The sequence below is a fragment of the Chaetodon auriga genome, chromosome 22, assembly GCF_051107435.1.
Source record: "Chaetodon auriga isolate fChaAug3 chromosome 22, fChaAug3.hap1, whole genome shotgun sequence".
Taxonomy (NCBI): Eukaryota; Metazoa; Chordata; class Actinopteri; order Chaetodontiformes; family Chaetodontidae; genus Chaetodon; species Chaetodon auriga.
The window spans coordinates 18,724,757-18,744,251 of record NC_135095.1 but is presented as its reverse complement, the minus strand read 5'-3'; the positions used below and the strand labels follow the sequence as shown (position 1 = coordinate 18,744,251).

Genomic DNA, 19,495 nt, shown 5'->3' with positions numbered 1-19,495 from the left:
TGGAGCTCATTTTAATGACTTCATACGCTGCTGGATAGATTGTGGGTTTCCCCACAGGATCAATAAAGTTTTATTTAAAGCACCATAATTTATTAACTGAGTATCATTTGTGTTATTAGTCTGCAGTGTAGTAAAAGTACTGCGTCTGTAATGTAGCGGACGGTGGAAATACTCGGAAACTTCCGGAAGTTCCTGAAGCTGTTTTCTCTGCACGTCCTTCTATGAATAAAAAGCGTTAGCTGATGTCACAGGTCTGAAGACGAAGAGCAAACATCTTCATCACTTCCTGCAGACAGACAGGACATTTATACACTACACACACTATTTAAACAAACGCACAAAACACACACACCACCAGCCAGGTATGAAGTGTTGAACCAGCTGACTGTGAATTCCCCTCGTAACAACATGCAGGTCAGAGCAAACAGAGTGAAGCTGAGGGTGAAAGGGTGAGGGAGGGTGAGGCAGGGTGAGGGAGGCTTCAGCACAATGTGAGAAAGTCCGGCTCAATCAAAGTGACGACACGATAAAACGTCGTCCTGCAGGTTTCATCACCTGACCTCAATGACTCAAACATCAAAGAGTTTGTTTCTTTTTCATTTTAATGTTCTGCTCCGTCGACGCTGACGTGCAGCGGTTTGTTTTCTTCATGAGTTAAATCAGCTTAAGAGACGATTCAAGCATGAAGCTTTGAAAGAAGCTGAAGTTACATCGACGAATCATCTGAATCGGAGTTTGACTGGTTTAAACGACTCAAGGAAAAAAGACATTCCGCTCGACGAGGACCAACAGATGAAAGTGCAAAAATAAACAGTACATACAATGAAATTTACAATATGTCGTGTGTTTTATTAAATTCAACACATAAAAGTGCACAAAATAAAGTCAGTAGGACAAGCAAATAAAACACAAATGTAACACATATTGGAACTGGATTAATTATTAATAAACAGTTTTAGTTGTCCTGAACTGTTTTTGACACTGAGCGTCCTTTGAACGTGACTCTGAACGTGACTCTGAACGTGACTCTGAACGTAACTGGAAGGTTCAGCATCTCTGAAGGTCTTTGTGGATTTCTGTCGAATCTCCCTGCAGCTCAGTTCGTCTGCGTCAGCGCTCACTTCCTTCTCATTAACTGGCTGTTCCACTTCTTCCTCACATGTTGCAACATGTCATGAGCGACGTGTCACAGAGATCATATAGCACCACGTTTGATGAGTTTAAGGAACCAATAAAAAACTGAACAAAACATTGATCAGAATTTGCCGCCACAGACAGGAAGCCGTCACTTGAAGCGTTTTAATTCAGTTTGAGCCCATTCAGAGTAAAAAGCTCCCTGTGAATACAGTAAAAATGTCTCTCTTTTCCATGAATAAGGTTTGAGGTGTCATCTGGTGACAGCTCCATTTTAGCTGGGAAGCCTTTCATTGTCTTATCAGTCTCTGAGGGATTCACACGCCCACACCCAACAATAAACGAGAAATTGAACAGAGAGGAGCCGGCCACTCGATCCCCGGCTTCACGCCTGGAAACAACGGCCAAGAAAACCTAAGAGGAAAATCCTGAAAGGAAAGTACTGATGTTCAAAAGCTCGGCGACAGAAGGAAGTGAGGGCAAACTGGGCGTTTCTGCGTTGGCATCGATCAATGAGTGGCCGTTTTCATCATGGCCTCACAGGTGCAAACATGACTATCACTGATGTGGTGTCACACTGACCACACTCACACCCGTCACATTGGAGTGGAGTCCCCCAGGGGTCCATCCTGGGTCCTTTTTTATTCCCCATTTACTCGCTTGCCTTCCCTCTGTCTGAAATGATCTGACGGATGACCAAACACTTCTTCCAGGTGAATCATGAGCTTCTCGTAATGTCTGCCTGTTGTCCAATTAGCATTGCTAATTATCTTAAAGTGACTGTAACCATATCTTTACACTAGCAGCATGACTTCCATGTTGGTCAGTCCAGCACGAGTCGGTGGATTAGCATTAAATTCTGTTTCCGACTTTGATGATCGGCTCATTTTGGATCTGGAAGTTTAGCTCGAAGCTCGTCCAGTGTGTTGGTTGATACAAAACCAGTAACACGCTCACCAGCCTCAGCTGTACTTGTGTTTAGTAATTAGCTGATATTAGCATGCTAACATGCCAAACTTAGTGACAACGATAAACCAGTTAAACATCAGCTACAACAAATATTACTCAGAAGTAAAAGTTGTGTGAAAATATATTAATTGTTATCTGGAGAGATGAGTTTTCCCATAAACTTCAATATAGCGCCATCATGTGGTGGCCGCTAAAGGAACTGCAGCTTAAGACGCTTCAGTTCTGGATTCAGGACTGAACTAAATTGTGTGAACCCTAAAGTTTTTTTAATTAACACGCAGATTCACTCATTAATAAAGTTTCTGAGCGTTTACTGTTTATCTGTTCATATTTCTGTGTGAAACGTATTTTAACTCACAGACTGTTGTTAGAACGCCATCCTTGGGGGGCGTTAGAGGCAGCTTCATGTCCGTATCATGAGGGATCCAATTTATTGATAATTATTTAAAAAAGCTACCACAGAAATGATGTACTTCATATTTGTTTGTTATTGCACCATTAAAAAATACAGTATTACAAAATTACTTCCTCTTACTACAAATCTCCACACACTACATTATTGTAGCTTGTAGTCATGTTAAATACTGTGTGATTACATATAATGACCCTGTTTTAAGTGATTTATGTGAAAAAATATGATATAAATATGATATAAATGATCATCTAATCAGAGCAGAGCTGCTGCCACGAGCTGGTCAGACAAGTTTCTTTTGTTTGAGGAAAGTTTGTGTAACAAAGTGGACTTCCAGCTCCACCAGGGAGTACACACACACACACACACACACACACACACACACACACACAGACAAAAAAAGAGGAAATGATGTCACTGGAGAAGTACAATTAAAAGGCTCTTTTAGCAAATTGATGACAAACATTATTAGAGCCAGTCGTCACGACTTGACTGACACTTAATTTCCTCTTTGTGTGAGTGACAGTAAACACACATTGTACCAGCTCAGCAGTGACCTGTGTGTGTGTGTGTGTGTGTGTGTGTGTGTGTGTGTGTGTGTGTGTGTGTGTGTGTGTGTGTGTTGGGGTTTTTTCGATGGTTACCTGTCCTATATTTCTGCAGAGGGGGCGGAGGATGGATGTGTATAAAGAGAGAGAGGGCACATAGCGTCTTCACAGCAGCATCACTGACAGGTGAGGACTCAGCAGCACGTTCATTCAACACGTTTCATCTCTGAAGTCTCTTTTAAAACAGTTTGTTAGAGTTCGTGATCTGTTTCTGTCTCGCAGGTGAAAACACTCCGACTCCTCATTCTGAAAGGATTAAGATCATTTATCTCAGCGATGAAGCTCGCCACGCTCCTCTCTTTCCTCCGTCCGGCCGCCGCCATGCTGGTTCTCCTGCCCGTGTTTCTGATTGGCTGGGGCGAGCAGGTGGTGGCGCACCCTGTCGACCGGCCGCTCAGCCAGCCGCTACGAAACCCGGAGACGTACCAGGCTGTCCGGGAAGTTTCACAACATGTGAGTGCTTTAAACCAGAATTCTGAACTTTAGCTACGTCTGGCCAATCAGACGCGTTCTGACTTAGAAATGTTTATTATAACAATTCAATTTTTAACATCAACCACTTTAATTAGAGGTTTTCTGTCATATGACTATACAATATAAACATTTATAAACATGTCACATTTTAAAACTACAGCTGTCAAATAAGTGAAGTACAGAGTGCAGTATTTGCCTGTGAACTGAGTGAAAGTATTTGCTCAGTTTAATGTTGTACTTCAGCGCAGTACTTGTGAAAATGCTCTTCTTACTGAAGCACCTAACCTTCAAATTTAGACTTGTGTTTTTTGGCGCTGATGTTCTTCCGTAGGTTTGAGCAGGACTTCGGTCCGTCGGCTCGGGGTTCAGATCGGCTCTGAGGTCTTCTTCTTTTTTTGTGTCTGAGAGGATCATAGAGGCTTATTATTTCGGGGATTTATTTCTGGTCTTGTCAGCATTTGCGGTTTGTTTCGGGTGACTTGGACTCAGTATTTTCTGAACTCTTCATCCTGTTAATGTGTGATTCTGGTTTTCTGTCTCTTCAGGCTCAGAGTAAGCAGACACACATCGACTCCAACACCAGACTGATGCCCAGAGTCAACACTAGCCAGGTGAGAACAAACTCCTGTCAGTCCAACGCTCAGCTAACGCTCTCCCAGCCCAGCCTGACCTCTGACCTCTCCACCTCCTCCAGGACCACCTGAAGATCTGCTGCCTCCACGCCAACATCCTCGACTTCTACCTGAACAACATCCTGCACCACCGTGACGACGACCATCCTCGCATGCACCGGCTGAAGATCGACCTCGGCCGGGTCAGCGAGGACCTGCAGACTCAAGGCTGCGTGAGTGTCCACTGTTTTCATACCGCTCGCACATCTGTATGCTAAACGTGAAGCTGGAGCCTGGAGACTGTTAGCTTAGCTTAGCATGAAGAACGGCTAGCGGGGAAGTTTTCTGGGATTTATGTGCCGGACTGCTTGTTGGCCATGAACCTTTAAAACCACAACTTATTTTTACATTTGTGCTTCCAGGCTAGCTGCATCCAGTCTTTATGCTATGCTAAGCTAACTGCTGGCTGGCTGAAGCTTCATATTTTCTGTACAGATGTGAGACTGTTATCAATCTTCTGATCTCACACTCAGCAGCAAAGCGAATTAACGCATTTCCCAAAATATTCTTCTAAGATCCAGTAAGTTGGACAGTTAACGCCGATGTTCCATCAGCTGGCGAGCAAAACGAAAATGTTTACGAGTCACGAACAAGACAAAGAAGTAAACATTTATTTTCTCATGTGTGTGTGTGTGTGGTGAACATGTGGTTTATCATAAAATTGATAATGACTTTCAGTGGTTAAAGTCAGGGAAAGCGCACACACACACACACACACACACACAGATTGAAGTGATAACAGCTGTTAACCTCCAGCGTCTGTCTGCTTCTCCAGAATGTGACTCATTACCACGACCATCAGAGCGCCGTGGAGTTTCGCAGGAAGCTCACCAAGGTAAGCTCATCCACCAGGGCTGCTCATCATCATCGTCATCATCGTCATGATCATCATCATCATTATCATTGTCATCATCATCATATGTGATCTTCAGAAAACGCCATCTTTTCAAGCAGAGTTTGGTGCAGACGCACAGAGCCGCCGATGTTACTATGAATGAATAATAAATAATAATCTTTGTAAATCAATAAATTCAAAGGCACAGACGGGCGCAGTGCGTCTGTGGACGTGATTTCAGGGTTCAGTCGTCTCCTCGAGCAGCGGCTCTCTGCTGGAAACGGAGCGTCTGTCGGGACTATTTTCAGCGGCGGATCGTTTCTGACGTGTCTCTGTGTGTTTCAGATGGGGAGCGAGCGAGGAATAATCAAAGCGGTGGGCGAGATCGACATCCTCTTCACTTACCTGCAGGACTTCTGCATCCAGCCGAGGAACTCCACCGAGTAGGCTGCTGCACCACGAGGCCTCGGCCGCGTCCTATTTATCCTATTTATCACCTTTCATCCCGAAGACTTTTCTACTTTTATTTATTCATTTATTTAATTTGAGAGGACGTATTTAACTCTTTTATATAAAGTACAATATTTATATTCCTGATTAGTTATTGATCTATTTATTGATCTGAGTGTTTTTATACCAAAGGGCTCGTTGTTGATCACGTCCTGAAACAGTGTTTCATGCTGAATGTTACGCGCAGACTGTTGGACACAGTGTGTTACAGAATGTACTTGAAAACAAATAAAGTTTGGTTTGAATACGACAGTCGGCTCTTCTCTCCCTGTAATACTACTTCACACTTCTACTCTGCATGACAAGTACTTTTACTCTTGATACTTTGAGTACATTTTACAGATTACACTCATTTTTTACCTTGTAGTTTTAATTAATTAAGTAAAGCATTTAAATACTTCCTCTTCTGTAACTCTGAGCTCTGATTGGACCAGGTGACGCTGATGATGCCTATTTTTTTTTCTACTGCCACTGTCATCACTAAAAGTATGTCAGTAAAATGAGGAAAATGTACTTCAAGTATTGAAGTAATAGTACTCATCATGCAGTGAAATGTCCTCTGTGTCTGTTGTCCTCTTGTCTCTGGTCTCTTTAGATCATTGTGTCTCTGTGTTTGTTGTCCTCTTGTCTCTGGTCTCTGTAGATCAGTGTGTCTCTGTGTCTGTTGTCCTCTTGTCTCCGGTCTCTGTAGATCATTGTGTCTCTGTGTCTGTTGTCCTCTTGTCTCTGGTCTCTGTAGATCAGTGTGTCTCTGTGTCTGTTGTCCTCTTGTCTCTGGTCTCTGTAGATCAGTGTGTCTCTGTGTCTTTGTCCTCTTGTCTCTGGTCTCTATAGATCAGTGTGTCTCTGTGTCTGTTGTCCTCTTGTCTCTGGTCTCTGTAGATCAGTGTGTCTCTGTGTCTGTTGTCCTCTTGTCTCTGGTCTCTGTAGATCATTGTGTCTCTGTGTCTGTTGTCCTCTTGTCTCTGGTCTCTGTAGATCAGTGTGTCTCTGTGTCTGTTGTCCTCTTGTCTCTGGTCTCTGTAGATCAGTGTGTCTCTGTGTCTGTTGTCCTCTTGTCTCTGGTCTCTGTAGATCAGTGTGTCTCCTCATTCATGTCTCAGCAGGATGTTCTGTTGTTCATTTTAACTCTAATGATTCTTTTCATTCTGGATCAATCTGCTGATCATTTTCTCCATCGATCGATTGATCGTTTGCTTTGGAAACATTGTGAAAACAGTGAGAAATGTGGTGACAATGAGCCCAAAGTGACGCCTTCACCATGTTTGTTTGGTCCAACAGTCCAAAGCTCCACATGATTCCAAACACATTCAGATCATTGAGATCATTGAGAGGAAAAGCAGCAAATCGAACATGTGAGAAGATCAAACATCAGACGATTCACAGCAGAGATCAGTGAATCCATTCAAACAGCAGATGATCATTAACTTTCAGAATAGTACAATATTTCCCGTCTAAAGTGTTGTTTAAGTTCAGCATCTCTCTTATTCTCACTATGACTCGACTCTCAGACTGAAGCTGCTGAAGTGATGCTGGAAAATAGGACAGCGGTGTCGAAGATGAGCTGAACACGAAGAACATCGTGTGACGTTCTGACCTGAGTCATGTCTCCGGTGTGTTTGCTGCCCTTTAGGGTCACTTGGTTGGTAATTAGAAGAATAATAAGAATTATTTCTAACGCATTTTTACAATTACAAAGAGTTTTATGGTTGATTCAGGATTAAAACATGCAGCCAACAAAAACAAGCAATTTGAATTAATACAGAAATAATCTACAATAATGCAACAATGTAAGATAAAAACAATGACAATGATTAAAAAGTACAAGATGTTGGAAATAAAACATGTTCGAGAATTAATTCAAAGGGTTTTAAAAAGAGACGTTCTGACATAAGATGAGACCTTCAGAGTTCACGTCAGGTTTTTTACAGTGTAACACGAGTCTGCAGAGAAACGCGTTCAGGCTGATTAACTGGGAAATAAAAATAGAAGACATGATAATACTAATCGATTTTATCAGATCTGATTAAACGTTATCTGATGACACACACACACACACACACACACACACACACACACAATGACCTATGTAATAAACTGGTGCAGAAATCTGCACAAACCACAAGTAGATGAGACCTACTTACCTACTTTCAGTGGTGCAGGCTTCAGCACAACGTGTGTGTGTGTGTGTGTGTGTGTGTGTGTGTGTGTGTGTGTATATATATACAGTTTGAGTGTTTTTTTGTATGTGTGTGTTGGGGGGGGGGGGGGGGGGCACTCAACTGCTGTCATGCAATGCCGCAAGAAAAAAAAAAGTTTTTTTAGTCATCAGTCAGTATCTCCTGTGTATTTATATGTATTTATGTATCACTTATAAATAAAATATATAGAATTTAGTTTTTAATGACACTTTTAGAGCTAAAACAAACGCAGAAATCTGATGACTGATAACAACGTTGATGGTGGTTAAATTGTTTTTCCTTCGGTTGCTCTAACTGTGAGTAACTTGTGTTTTTCCGACTGATGATGGATCGAAATCAGCGGTTTGAAGACGTCACTTCTGTCAGCTAAAGGTTTGGTTTATTTGGGGAATTTTCTGGACGCAAACATGCATCACGACACGACGACCGATGACTGATCTGACCCCCCGCTGTGCAGCTGTTTACATACATTAGACTTGCTTTTAATTTTGACTTTTCTAGTTTTATTTCCGTTCTTATGTCTATTTCATATTATATATTTCATATATTCTATTTCACTTCTAATTATGTATTTTTTTTCTTAATTTCTCCAAGAAAGTCCTAAAAACAAACATAAAAACATCCTCACTGACGTATTTGTCAGCCACAAACCTGAACACTGAACACTAAACGTCCAGTCTCAACCTGAACCTGAACCTCGTTCTAACATGAACCTTTAAAATCACATGTAAAGCCTCAAAGTCTCAAACTGTCCTCACAGAGAGAGAAAAAGTCTTCTGTTCCCATGAGGACAGTGTGTCCCCACAATGTCACTGCGTGAACAGAGAGTGTGTCCAAAATGCCAGTAAAAAACACACTCACACACCGTCTGTTTGAACACTTCTGTCACCATGCAGTGTGGGGACACGGTCAGCAGGGCTCTACCTGTGTGATGTCACCACAGGGGATTTCCCACACAGGTGACACCAGGAAGAACAGAAACAACAGCAAACTTCCCACTGTGTGTGTGTGTGTGTGTGTGTGTGTGTGTGTGTGTGTGTGTGAGAGAGATAAGGATCTATATTTAGCTGCGCTCTTTGTGTTGAGCAGACAGCAGCAGGTTGAAGCAGGTCACATGACCAGCTGCACTCCGGGGGCTTCAAACACCTGAACGAGTGAATCCTGACGAAGCTGAAAACAGAAACTTTGTGTTTTGATTAATTTGCTGCTTCTGATCCGAGGTGGAAGAAGTAAACGTGGGTAAAACTACAGTGTACAAATACTCTGCTCCAAGTCAAAGTCATGCATTATTACATTATTTTACTTAGGAAAAAGTACAAAAGTATGAGTATGAGCATGTGGTAGTACTGAAAATAACAGTGTGCAGAATAACAGATATGTTATTGGATTATGATCAATACATTTTGAATCACTTTTTTAATGACTTCATATCTGCTGGGTAGGTTGTTAATAAAGTTTAATACATTTATAAAGCTCATTTATTTTCCATTCATTATTATAATTATGTTTGTCTTAAAGGTCCAGTGTGCAGGATTTAGTGTCCTTTCTGGGCTACTGTAGAAACATGGAGGTGCATCGTGGCGGCCTCTGTGGACGAGGACCTGACATATAAAGATATAAAGAGTCCTTCAACGGTCATGAAAACACAAAGACTCAGATTTTCCTCCAAAACACCTTTAATTGACGATAATTATAATAATAAAAAAAACATTCTGCTTGATTTGTTCACTAAAGTTTGTATCAACAATCTCAATCTGCAAAGTAACCAAAGTTATTAAGACAGACAGACAGACAGACAGACAGACAGACAGACAGACAGAAAGACGGACAGACAGACGGACAGATAGAGAGACAGACAGACAGACAGACGGACAGATAGACAGACGGACAGACAGACAGACAGACAGACAGACAGAGAGACAGACAGACAGACGGACAGACAGACAGACAGACAGACAGAGAGACAGACAGACAGACGGACAGACAGACAGATAGAGAGACAGACGGACAGTAGGTGTATGCACTGAGCTGTGTTGTGGCTGTTTGACCTGGTTACTGTTCTGACTTCCAGGAACATCTGCCAACACACACACACACACACACACACACACACACACACACACACACACACACACACACACACAGCAGCAGGTCTTCTTCTTCGTCTTCTCCTTCTTCTTCTTCTCCTTCTTCTTCTTCTTCTTCTTCTTCTTCTCCTTCTTCTTCTGTGGTGCCAGCCAGCTGCGTGTCATCTTTAATCTGGTTTGGACAACGACTCGGCGCTTTCTGAAACCGAGATGGAAAACAAATGTGCAGAGTCACTGTTTCCTCGGCCGCATCGCTGGAAGCCGCAACCTAGTTTGATCTGACTACACATCAAAGACCAGAAGACCCAGACGAAGCCGTTAAAACCAACAGGAAGTGACATCCTCACCGCTGGGGTGAGGAGGAAGAGCAGGACCGAGAAGGAGAGTGAGAGAGGAGGTGAGGAGGAAGAGGAGGAGAGGAAAGAGAAGAAGAGGGAAGATGAGAAGGAAAGAAGGAAAAGCCCATGAGGAGGAAGAGGAGGTGAAAAAGGTTTGAAGAAGAAAGGGGAAGACAAGGGGGGGAGGAAAGGAAGCAAGGAAAACGAGGAAAACAAACAGGAGGAAAGTAGTAAAGAGACAATACGAAAAAAGGAGAAAAGATGAAAAAAAGAAGGAGAAAGGAGGACAAAGGAAGGAAGACAGGAAATGATCATTCCTTTGCTTTCTCACAGACAGAGGAGGAGGAAAAGAAAAGGGAAGGAAGCAAGAAAAGAGGAAAAAAGAGACAGGAAAAAGAAAATAGAAGAGGAAGAAAGAGATGAGGAGGAGGGAAGAGAAAGAAGACAGAAGAGAAAAAAGTCCACATGAGGAGAAAAGAAAGAAGAAAGAAACAAAGAGAAAAGGAAAGTAGGAGGAAGTAAGGAAAGATGAAAACCAACAAGAGGAGAGAATAAAAAAGAAAGAAGACGAGAAAAGAAAACAGGACAAGAAAATAAAGGAAGTAAACACAGGAGGTAAAGAGAGGATGAAAGGAGGAGAGGAGGGAAAGATGGCAAAGAGAAGGATGAGGAGGAGGAGAAAGAAGGCCAGGAGGAGAGGAAAAAAGGAGGAATGATAGGAGAAAAGGAGGAAGCGAAAATAGAGGAGGGAAAACAAGACATCAAGAAAAGAGTGCAGGTGGAGCAGAGGAGAGAAAGATGATGAGGAGGAAATAGACAACAGAGAAAAGGAGCAACAAAAATGAGAGGAAAAAGAGGAAGGGCAAAGAAAGGAAGAGGAGAAAAAGAAAGGAGCAGAAGGTAAAAAGAAAAATATGAGAGAAATGGAGAGAAAGAGGAGAGAAAGGAGCAGTTAAGAAACTAAGGAGGGAAGGAGGAGAGGAGTAAGAGAGAAAGAACAGGAGGAGAAAAAAGGTAAAGGAGGAACATGAGAAAAGCTGACAAAGGGAGGAAATAGAGAGAGAGAGAGTAGATGAAAAAATAGGAAAGAATAAAGTAATGAGAAAAGAAAGGACATGGAGGAGAAAGAGGAGGAGAGGAGAGTAAGAATAGAAGGAGAAAAAAGATGACAGAGAAAAGAGGAGGGAATTAAAAAGCAGAGGAAGTAAAGAAAAACAAGAAAACAAAAGAAAGGAGACAGGAGATAAAAGGAGAGAAGACAAGGAAAAAAGGAGGAAGAAGGGGAGGAAAGAGAGGCTAGAGGAGGAGAGGAGAGGAGGAGGAACACAGGGAAGAGGAGAGAAAGAGGAGGTGACATCAGCTCCTTGGGAATTTCAGTGAGTCAGCGATATTAGGAAATTTCTGAAACAGGAGGAGAAACAAAGAGAAGAGGGGGGAGTGCTGACAGAGGGGCGCTGGGGGGAGGAGAAGAGGCAGAGGAGGAGGTATAAAGGCAGCAGGGGGAGTGAACCTGCTGCAGTTGAAGATGTTTCTCCTCCTCCTCAGGACGTCTGCTCTCATGCTGCTCCTCACTCTCACCGCTGGCCTCGAGACCACTGCGACGGATGAGCGAGGCCTCACCTGTCCACAGGTGATCCCCGCCGAGCTGATCCGAGACCTGTGGAGCCGGACCAGACAGCTGATCAAAGAACTGCCGGTAAGATCAGTGAGTGCTGATCAATAGCTCTGATTACCTGATCAACTCAAGATCCATAAAGATCGATTTCAGGTCAATCATCTGCTGATCAGCACACAGGCTTGAAATCATCCTTGATGATTGATTATTGATGTCAGTTTACTACTTTTAAAGTTTAATAACAACACATCGATTTGCCTGTAATCAATATATCAGTTTACAATCAATTAAATATCAACAGTACCAATTACTGATGAGCAAGTAAAGTTCAACGACCATGTTTACCAATTAGTGTGTCGATCAATACGTCAGTTTACCACCAAATTATATCACCTGTTAATTAATCTGGTCAATAATAACGTCTATTGATCACCCTAATCAATAAAGAGTTAAGTTTGCCACAAATTAAAGGCAAATAGCTTTTATTGATTAGCGAGCCAATCAATACGTCACTTTACAACCTTTAAATTTCAGTAACCTCTATTGATTAGTTTTTCAATCAATATTTCACTTTACTGTTAATTGAAGGTCAATAATAACTATTGATGAGGCTGTCATTAAATATTTTATATTTTAGTTTGCCATGAATTAAAGATCAATAACTTTCATCAGCTCACTATGCACTGCCAATATTTACTCTTATTGATTAGTCTGCCAATCAGTGGTCAATAACAGCTGTTATTGATTTGTTTACTGATCAATATATCAATTTACTATCAATTAAATGTCAATGATCATGCTTACTAATTAGTGTGCCAATCAATATATCAGTTTACTATCAATTCAACCCCACATAAGAAGACATATTGATGTACTGTATTGATTAGCAGGTCAGGTTAATTATCAGTTTATCAGTGAATCTGTTTACTGTAAACTGACAACGATCAATAATTGATCAAACATTATTGTTGTAGTTATTGATCATTGTTTATTGTTGATCACTGTTATTTATTAAATAAGACTGCTGAGTAAAATGATGAATAATCGATATAATAATCAATAATTCCTATAGAGTTCCAAATTGATCAATCATCAGATGTGACGGTAAAAGCTGTAAAACTAATATGAATCAACAGCTGACTGACGAGCTAATCAATAACTACTAATGCTGATGCAAACACGTCACGAACAACAACAACAGATTGAACGCTAATCGATCACCCAGACTGATTGATCAGTTCTTTCAAAATAAAAGCACCTTTGATGCGATCAGATGTGATTTGTTACAGACTCGTTCTCACGACTTGGCATCAGCATGTGATCAAACGTATTGACGAGTGGCAGCGAGACGTTTTCCAGCTGGCGCTCGCTGTCAGACAGGAAGTGAAAGTGTGAAAAGCTGCAGTTTTCAAACCAGATCAAAGCTTCCGATCAGATCAAAGACGCTGACTGAAAACACTGTCAGCAGAACATCAAGAGACGAAAGCCGCCAAGAAACTCCTTTCACATACTACCACGAGTACTACTGGCTGTAATATTACTACTGATTTGAGGTACTTGAATATTCCTGAGGGAAATGCTGTTTTTACTCATCTAATAAAACTGCATCATGAGTACTTTCACTTTAGATACTGTAAGTGGATTATACAAGTAAAACTTCTGTACTTTTACTTCAATGGAATTTGTTTACACTGTGGTATTAATACTTTCACTTAAGGAACGCAGTATTTGAATTTGATGTTTTTCTCTGCAGAAAGAAGAAAAATCCTCCAGGCGACTGAGACTGCTGCCCAAGTTTTGCACCAAATGTCCTGAAGTCAGTAAACCTGTCTGTCTGTCTGTCTGTCTGTCTGTCTGTCTGTCTGTCTGTTAGCCTGTCTGTCTGTCTGTCTGTCTGTTAGCCTGTCTGTCTGTCTGTTAGCCTGTCTGTCTGTCTGTCTGTCTGTCTGTCTGTCTGTCTGTCTGTCTGTCTGTCTGTAAACCTGTCTGTCTGTCTGTCTGTCTGTCTGTTAGCCTGTCTGTCTGTCTGTAAACCTGTCTGTCTGTCTGTCTGTCTGTCTGTCTGTTAGCCTGTCTGTCAGATCAGCTCATGCCACCATCATACAGTATGTTGTGCAGACACAGTGTTTGTGTCTCTGGTGAAAATTGATCATTTTTTGAATGGAGTCTGGTGCTGGAGAGCATCAGTGGAAGTTAATCTTTCAGTGAGGTCTCAGCCTCCAGCTGTAATGGTGTTCACTTGGTTCACCTCAACCACAACCACATGTGACACTGCCTCTCCATTCTAATACTGTAACTGTACAGAACCATATCCAACCTGATTCCAACGCAGTGGAACCGCCTCCTCACATCACTCCTTCTGGAATTTCTTCCCAAACTCATCAAACCAGTGACAGGTGTTTCCAAACCTGTTACAGCTGACATACCTTCCAGTTTGAATTCCAACAAGGAAATGCTTCAGCTGTTTTAGTCTCACCTCTTGTCTGAGGTAGCAGATGCTAAGCTAGTGTCTGTGCTCGATGGGTTTTCTTGTAGAGGCTCTCTGTCCATCTCCTCTCACTGTACTGGGAGGTTAAGACCCAACACTGTTTTTTTTATTTATTTATTTTATTTTTTTTACCAACAATTCGCTTTGACAGTGTACTCTTGGTTTAAGCTAGCTTTTGCTGCTGAATGTTTCCAACATAATCGTGCTTTATCCTGCTTGGCACAGAAGGTGATGACTGCACCGTAATACTTTTCAGCCTTTCTGAAAGACTAATGGAACAGCAACATGTGGCACTAGGACAGGGGTTATTGCTGGATGATGCAACACATGAAGATTTGCTGCTGTCCTACTTCTGAGCAATGATGTGTGTCAACTCTCGTGAAAAATGGCCTCCTCATGGCTGAACCTTGAATATACTGTATGACACATCTGGTGGTATCACACGCTTCAACTGCCCTATTTCAGCAGGCACCATGAAATAAAAAGCACACTGAGTTTAACACCATAGGTCGTCCCCATGTAGGCACAACACATCCTGATGTGAAGTGTACCTGATCTCTCTTCTTAGCATGCGATTGGCTGGCTGGAAATGCGGCAAGTGATTGATGTGTACCAGAGGAGTGTGTTCAGTAAAGAGGTTGTCCAGAAGCTCCTCCCCCCCCACTACAATGAACTGCTGTACCGACTGCAACACACACTGCATCACTGCGTGAGTACAACACACACACTGCAACACACACTGCATCACTGCGTGAGTACAACACACACACTGCATCACTGCGTGAGTACAACACACACACTGCAACACACACTGCAACACTGCGTGAGTACAACACACACACTGCAACACTGCGTGAGTACAACACACACACTGCAACACACACTGCAACACTGCGTGAGTACAACACACACACTGCAACACTGCGTGAGTACAACACACACACTGCAATGCCGTGACTACACACTGACTAATCTGTTTTATGTCCTTTGTGTTCAGGTTTCTTCCTCAAAATCTTCAAAATGGTTCAAAATCATCAAGAAACTGGAAAGAAAAATTAAAAAGGTACCACATGCTGCTCACCTGTTTTTACCAGCATGGCAGTAAAACATTATAATTCATCCACACATCAGTTGTTTTATCTAGTTCTCCATCAGGGGTAATCATATAAAATACTTTATTTATTTTGTCATTCCTACTAATGAAGAGTCACATTAAACTTATAAATATGTTAATAACACTGTACCTGCAGAGGAGAGACGAAGGAGTGCGAAAGGCCGTCGGAGAGTTCACCTTCGTCCTCAGGTGGATTGATGAGCTGGCACAGCGCCACATCCTGTAGATCATCATCATCACCACCAGCCTCGTCATCAGTGTTGTCATCATCACCTCTATCAGCATCATCATCATCATCATCATCATTTGGGCTCATTGTTTACAATTTTCATTTTAAAAATCAGTGTTGAAATTGGATTTTTGCAGCACAAACATTTAATGCTTTTGTCATTTATCATTTAGTTCATTTCTGTGAAGGAAAATCAGGATCTGAACTGAAACTTTTTCTCCTCACTTTTTTCTTCTGGAAGCACCAACATAGTTCTGACTTCTGTGAAGGTCTTCAATCTTATTATTTTTAAAGTATTAATTAGTGTTTTGAACGTTTTAAACAATGTAGCTTTATTTACAAAACAAGTTATGTGTCAGAAAATATTTATTATATTTGAGTATTCATTGAAGAGCATTAAAAGTACTTGAAATTTTAATATATTGAATTTCTAATAATATGAAGGAAGATTTTTATATGAATTATTGTCAGTATATGTATGTTCATTTGTCAGATTTCTAAGATTTTCAGTGAAATAAACAACATTTTTATCTCACCACTGTTGAGTGAAGTTGTTTTAACTGAGTTTAGAGGGTTGTCTCCCCCTGCTGGTCAAGACACTGTACTACAATACATGAATATTTAAGAAGAATCGGGGGGAGACATTCCCCTTTATTTGTCACACACACATGCGAGCACGATGGCACACGAGGTGAAATTTAACTTCCGCCTTTAACCCATCCTGGTCGTCCTTCCTCCGCGGCAGACCAGGAGCGGTGGGCAGCCAGACCGGCGCCCGGGGACCCATCTTCGGCGTCACCATTGGTCAGGTGGTGATCTTCTTGCATGTTTTTAGTGGGGGTATATGTGAGTGCTGGATCACTTCATGTCTTAACAGGGAAAGGAAAGAAAGTAAAAGAAGGAAAGAAAAAGAAAAGATGGAAATTAAAGGGGAGAAAAGGAGTGAACGTAGACTGGAAGACTGAAGAAAGTAAGCAGGGGAAAGGAGCAGAGGGAAGTATAGCAGAAGAGGAAATGAAGAAGACTATAGGGAAGAGAGGATGACGAGAGGAAAGAAAAGAAGAAGACATTTTACATGAGTGGAGGAGAAGAAATGGCAGGAAATAAAAATTAGATGAGCAGCAAAGTCAAAGAAAGGAAAGGAGTGAAAAAGAAACAAAGAAATCAGAAATGTGGAGACCAAGAAAGGAAAGGAAACAACTTGGATTTGGAGTTTGTCCTGTCAGAGTTCCGTTTGAGTTAGTGGAAGAATTAAAGGAACAGTTCGCCCAAAAGGAAAAGTGAGTCACGCTAATCCGTTCCCTTACCTGTCAGTGGAAACTCCCGCCGATGCCCATAGTGAGAGCTCTGCCCCCGTGGCTCCGCCCCCACGTGATGACACAGCACTGAACTGAACGCATCACCGTCTCCGTGCTGAGTCAGCTCCACTGCAGAGTTCCTGTTCAGGATGAAAAAATCAACCAAAAAGCCTCGAAAACGATCACCTTTTTAGCCGCTTTTGGCTTTTTGCTTTGCAGTGCATTTCCTGTCTGGTTCAGTCTGAGCTGTTTCCATCAGACGACCTCTGATGAAGTTAAAGTATCTGCCAGCACCAAACAGCACAAAGACGCGCTGAGCGAACATGGAGCATGAGCTGCTGTAGAGCAGATGTCCACCTCAGGAGTCGGTAGAGACCAGAGAAAGAGCTAAAAGAGACTTAACATTCATCAGGACACAAACACGCCGCCGCCGGGTGACCACGCTGCTCTGGATCAGCTGGATGTGGAAACAGACATATTAAATGTGTTCATTTTGACATCTTGTTGGCCACCTGACCCAGGTTTGCATGTGAAGATGGCTCATAGTTTCATCTATAGAAGTTTCATGGTTAGCCTAGCTCAGGCAGCTAGCCTAGCAGTGTCCCCTGCTTTCCAGTGTCTGATTCACACTGCATCCTGTTAGCGTTTGTGAAAAAAGGAACGAACAAATCTTTTCTGATATTCTTGTCTAGTTTGGTGCGGACGGATCTGCACTGCTACAAACTGCTTCTGGGAAACAGCCACAAACGGGTCGCTGTTATCCAAAGGTCATGTGACAGATATCCACCAATAAAACAGCTCACAAACTAACAATCAGCGTCTCTATGAGGAACCACAAAGTAGCTAGCAGATTAGCATACTCGTGGTGGTGCTAGCTTTGCTAACTGTTGGTCACGTGACTCTGGTCTTACAGGTCTGACGCTCCTGTCAGTGCCAGCATCAGCTGTCAGAGTGCGCTGCCCTCCTGTGGCATCAAAGATGAACCAGTCCACGCTAGACTTAAGTGGACAGCAGAGTTAGGACTGAGGTGATCCCCTGCTGGAGCTTTAGAGGAGCTGTGTGTCGTCACTGCACCCAGCAGCTGTTGGCCAACAGGTAGCTTCAACACTAACGGCTGCTAAAACCACAAACGAGTAGATTTATTTCCACATCTGTCCAGAATTCATCCAGAAGAAAAGGCGTCACGTGTTACCGCTCAGAGGTCATAGGTCAGTGAGGCCGACGAGATCATCCAATCAACGAACTGTTAGTAGGTGGGAAATTCAACCCTCCACCACACACGAGAGGATGTGGCGTGCGTGTGTGTGTGTGTGTGTGTGTGTGTGTGTGTGTGTGTGTGTTTATATTGACGGTTTGCCCACAGGAAAAAAAAAAATCTGTCTTGCTTCGACTTCTAGGAAACACAGACTTTTTTAAATGTGGGAGACGAGGAGTTAATTCTAGTTAATTAACACTTACCTAGAAAGCCAACAGCCAGCGTGTGTGTGTGTGTGTGTGTGTGTGTGTGTGTGTGTGTGTGTGTGTGTCAGGCTGACAGGAATTATTCTTCCTGTGTACTAAAGGAAAAGAAATGTTACTGGATCATCATAAAGTCATTTTATCATCATGACAGGATTTTTAATTTATGCCATAAAAACACTACGTCTAAAAACATTTCACATCTTTTTCGACATGAATGTGAAAATCTGAACCCTGAATTCGAAGCTGCACAATATGAAAATCTGCCGTTTTAAGCCTGAACAGAACTTCACCTTTGACTACAGGAAGACAATCACAGACCTGTCCATTTCTTGGTTTTTGAAAGGTTAAACTCGGTTTCTAAGGTTTTGATTTTTTACATTTAGAAACTCAGTCCAACAATAGTCTGAGTGCAACACATCTCTGCTCCCTAACGATGTTTGAATCACATTCTTATAACGATGCACTCATGCCGACATGCCGACATGTCATTATTCCAGCCATCAGAAATATATGGCGTTCATTTAGAAATGGTTGTTTGTCTGGGGTTGGTGTTTATTGAGCCTCCTGCTGTGATTGTAACTTGAAATGGTTTTAATCAGTTAATTTGCGGAAATCTGAGCTTTCTAACGGCGTTTAATATGAGTTTAAATGTGAACGCAGCGTTTGTGTCCATAGACGAGAAGATCAATAAACAATAATAAATTGTCTGTCGGTCGCGGGCCGGCTAACGTTAGCTAGCCTTCGGTCTGTATCAGTGTGTATGTTAGCAGGGCGTCTTAGCCTCGCCAAGTGTTCAGCGGTGGATTCACAAACCTGAACCTTCAGTCTGCCGTTCATCTGCTGATGATCCCGTTCGTCCATAAACTGGTTAGAAACTTCGTTCGCTGACTGCGTAAACACAAGACAACAACCCGTCATGACAGTGCTGGACCTGTGGATGCCGACATTTCCCAGTAACAGAGCTTTGTCTCAGTCAGAGAGCCTGAGGGGAAAAGACACAAATATGAAGGTGAAAGATTCTGAGAAAACATTCAGGGTCGAATCTTAAGAC

At 42.2% G+C, this 19,495-nt stretch overlaps 2 protein-coding genes across 2 annotated transcripts; both read left to right on the top strand.

Annotated features, from left to right (window-relative positions):
- Window positions 1-3,047: 3,047 nt before the first annotated feature.
- il22 (interleukin 22) lies at window positions 3,048-5,857 on the top strand. Its single transcript, XM_076722234.1, has 6 exons — window positions 3,048-3,249; window positions 3,346-3,576; window positions 4,143-4,208; window positions 4,292-4,441; window positions 5,044-5,103; window positions 5,449-5,857. The coding sequence occupies exons 2-6, from the start codon at window positions 3,400-3,402 to the stop codon at window positions 5,548-5,550; spliced, it is 555 nt and encodes a 184-aa protein (XP_076578349.1). The 5' UTR covers window positions 3,048-3,249; window positions 3,346-3,399; the 3' UTR covers window positions 5,551-5,857.
- Window positions 5,858-11,764: 5,907 nt separating this feature from the next.
- Window positions 11,765-15,753, top strand: il26 (interleukin 26). The gene is made up of 5 exons (XM_076722692.1): window positions 11,765-11,935; window positions 13,608-13,670; window positions 14,911-15,051; window positions 15,340-15,405; window positions 15,593-15,753. Exons 1-5 carry the CDS (start codon window positions 11,765-11,767, stop codon window positions 15,680-15,682), a joined length of 531 nt encoding a protein of 176 aa, XP_076578807.1. The 3' UTR covers window positions 15,683-15,753.
- Window positions 15,754-19,495: the final 3,742 nt, after the last annotated feature.

Bases quoted from the DNA above. Each gene is read 5' to 3' on its own strand.
- il26 (XM_076722692.1), top strand. From the start codon at position 11,765: ATGTTTCTCCTCCTCCTCAGGACGTCTGCTCTCATGCTGCTCCTCACT. The intron at 11,936-13,607 runs GTAAGATCAGTG...TTTTCTCTGCAG, and splicing joins AGCTGATCAAAGAACTGCCG to AAAGAAGAAAAATCCTCCAG. The intron at 15,052-15,339 runs GTGAGTACAACA...CTTTGTGTTCAG, and splicing joins AACACACACTGCATCACTGC to GTTTCTTCCTCAAAATCTTC.
- il22 (XM_076722234.1), top strand. From the start codon at position 3,400: ATGAAGCTCGCCACGCTCCTCTCTTTCCTCCGTCCGGCCGCCGCCATG. The intron at 3,577-4,142 runs GTGAGTGCTTTA...CTGTCTCTTCAG, and splicing joins TCCGGGAAGTTTCACAACAT to GCTCAGAGTAAGCAGACACA. The intron at 5,104-5,448 runs GTAAGCTCATCC...TGTGTGTTTCAG, and splicing joins TTCGCAGGAAGCTCACCAAG to ATGGGGAGCGAGCGAGGAAT.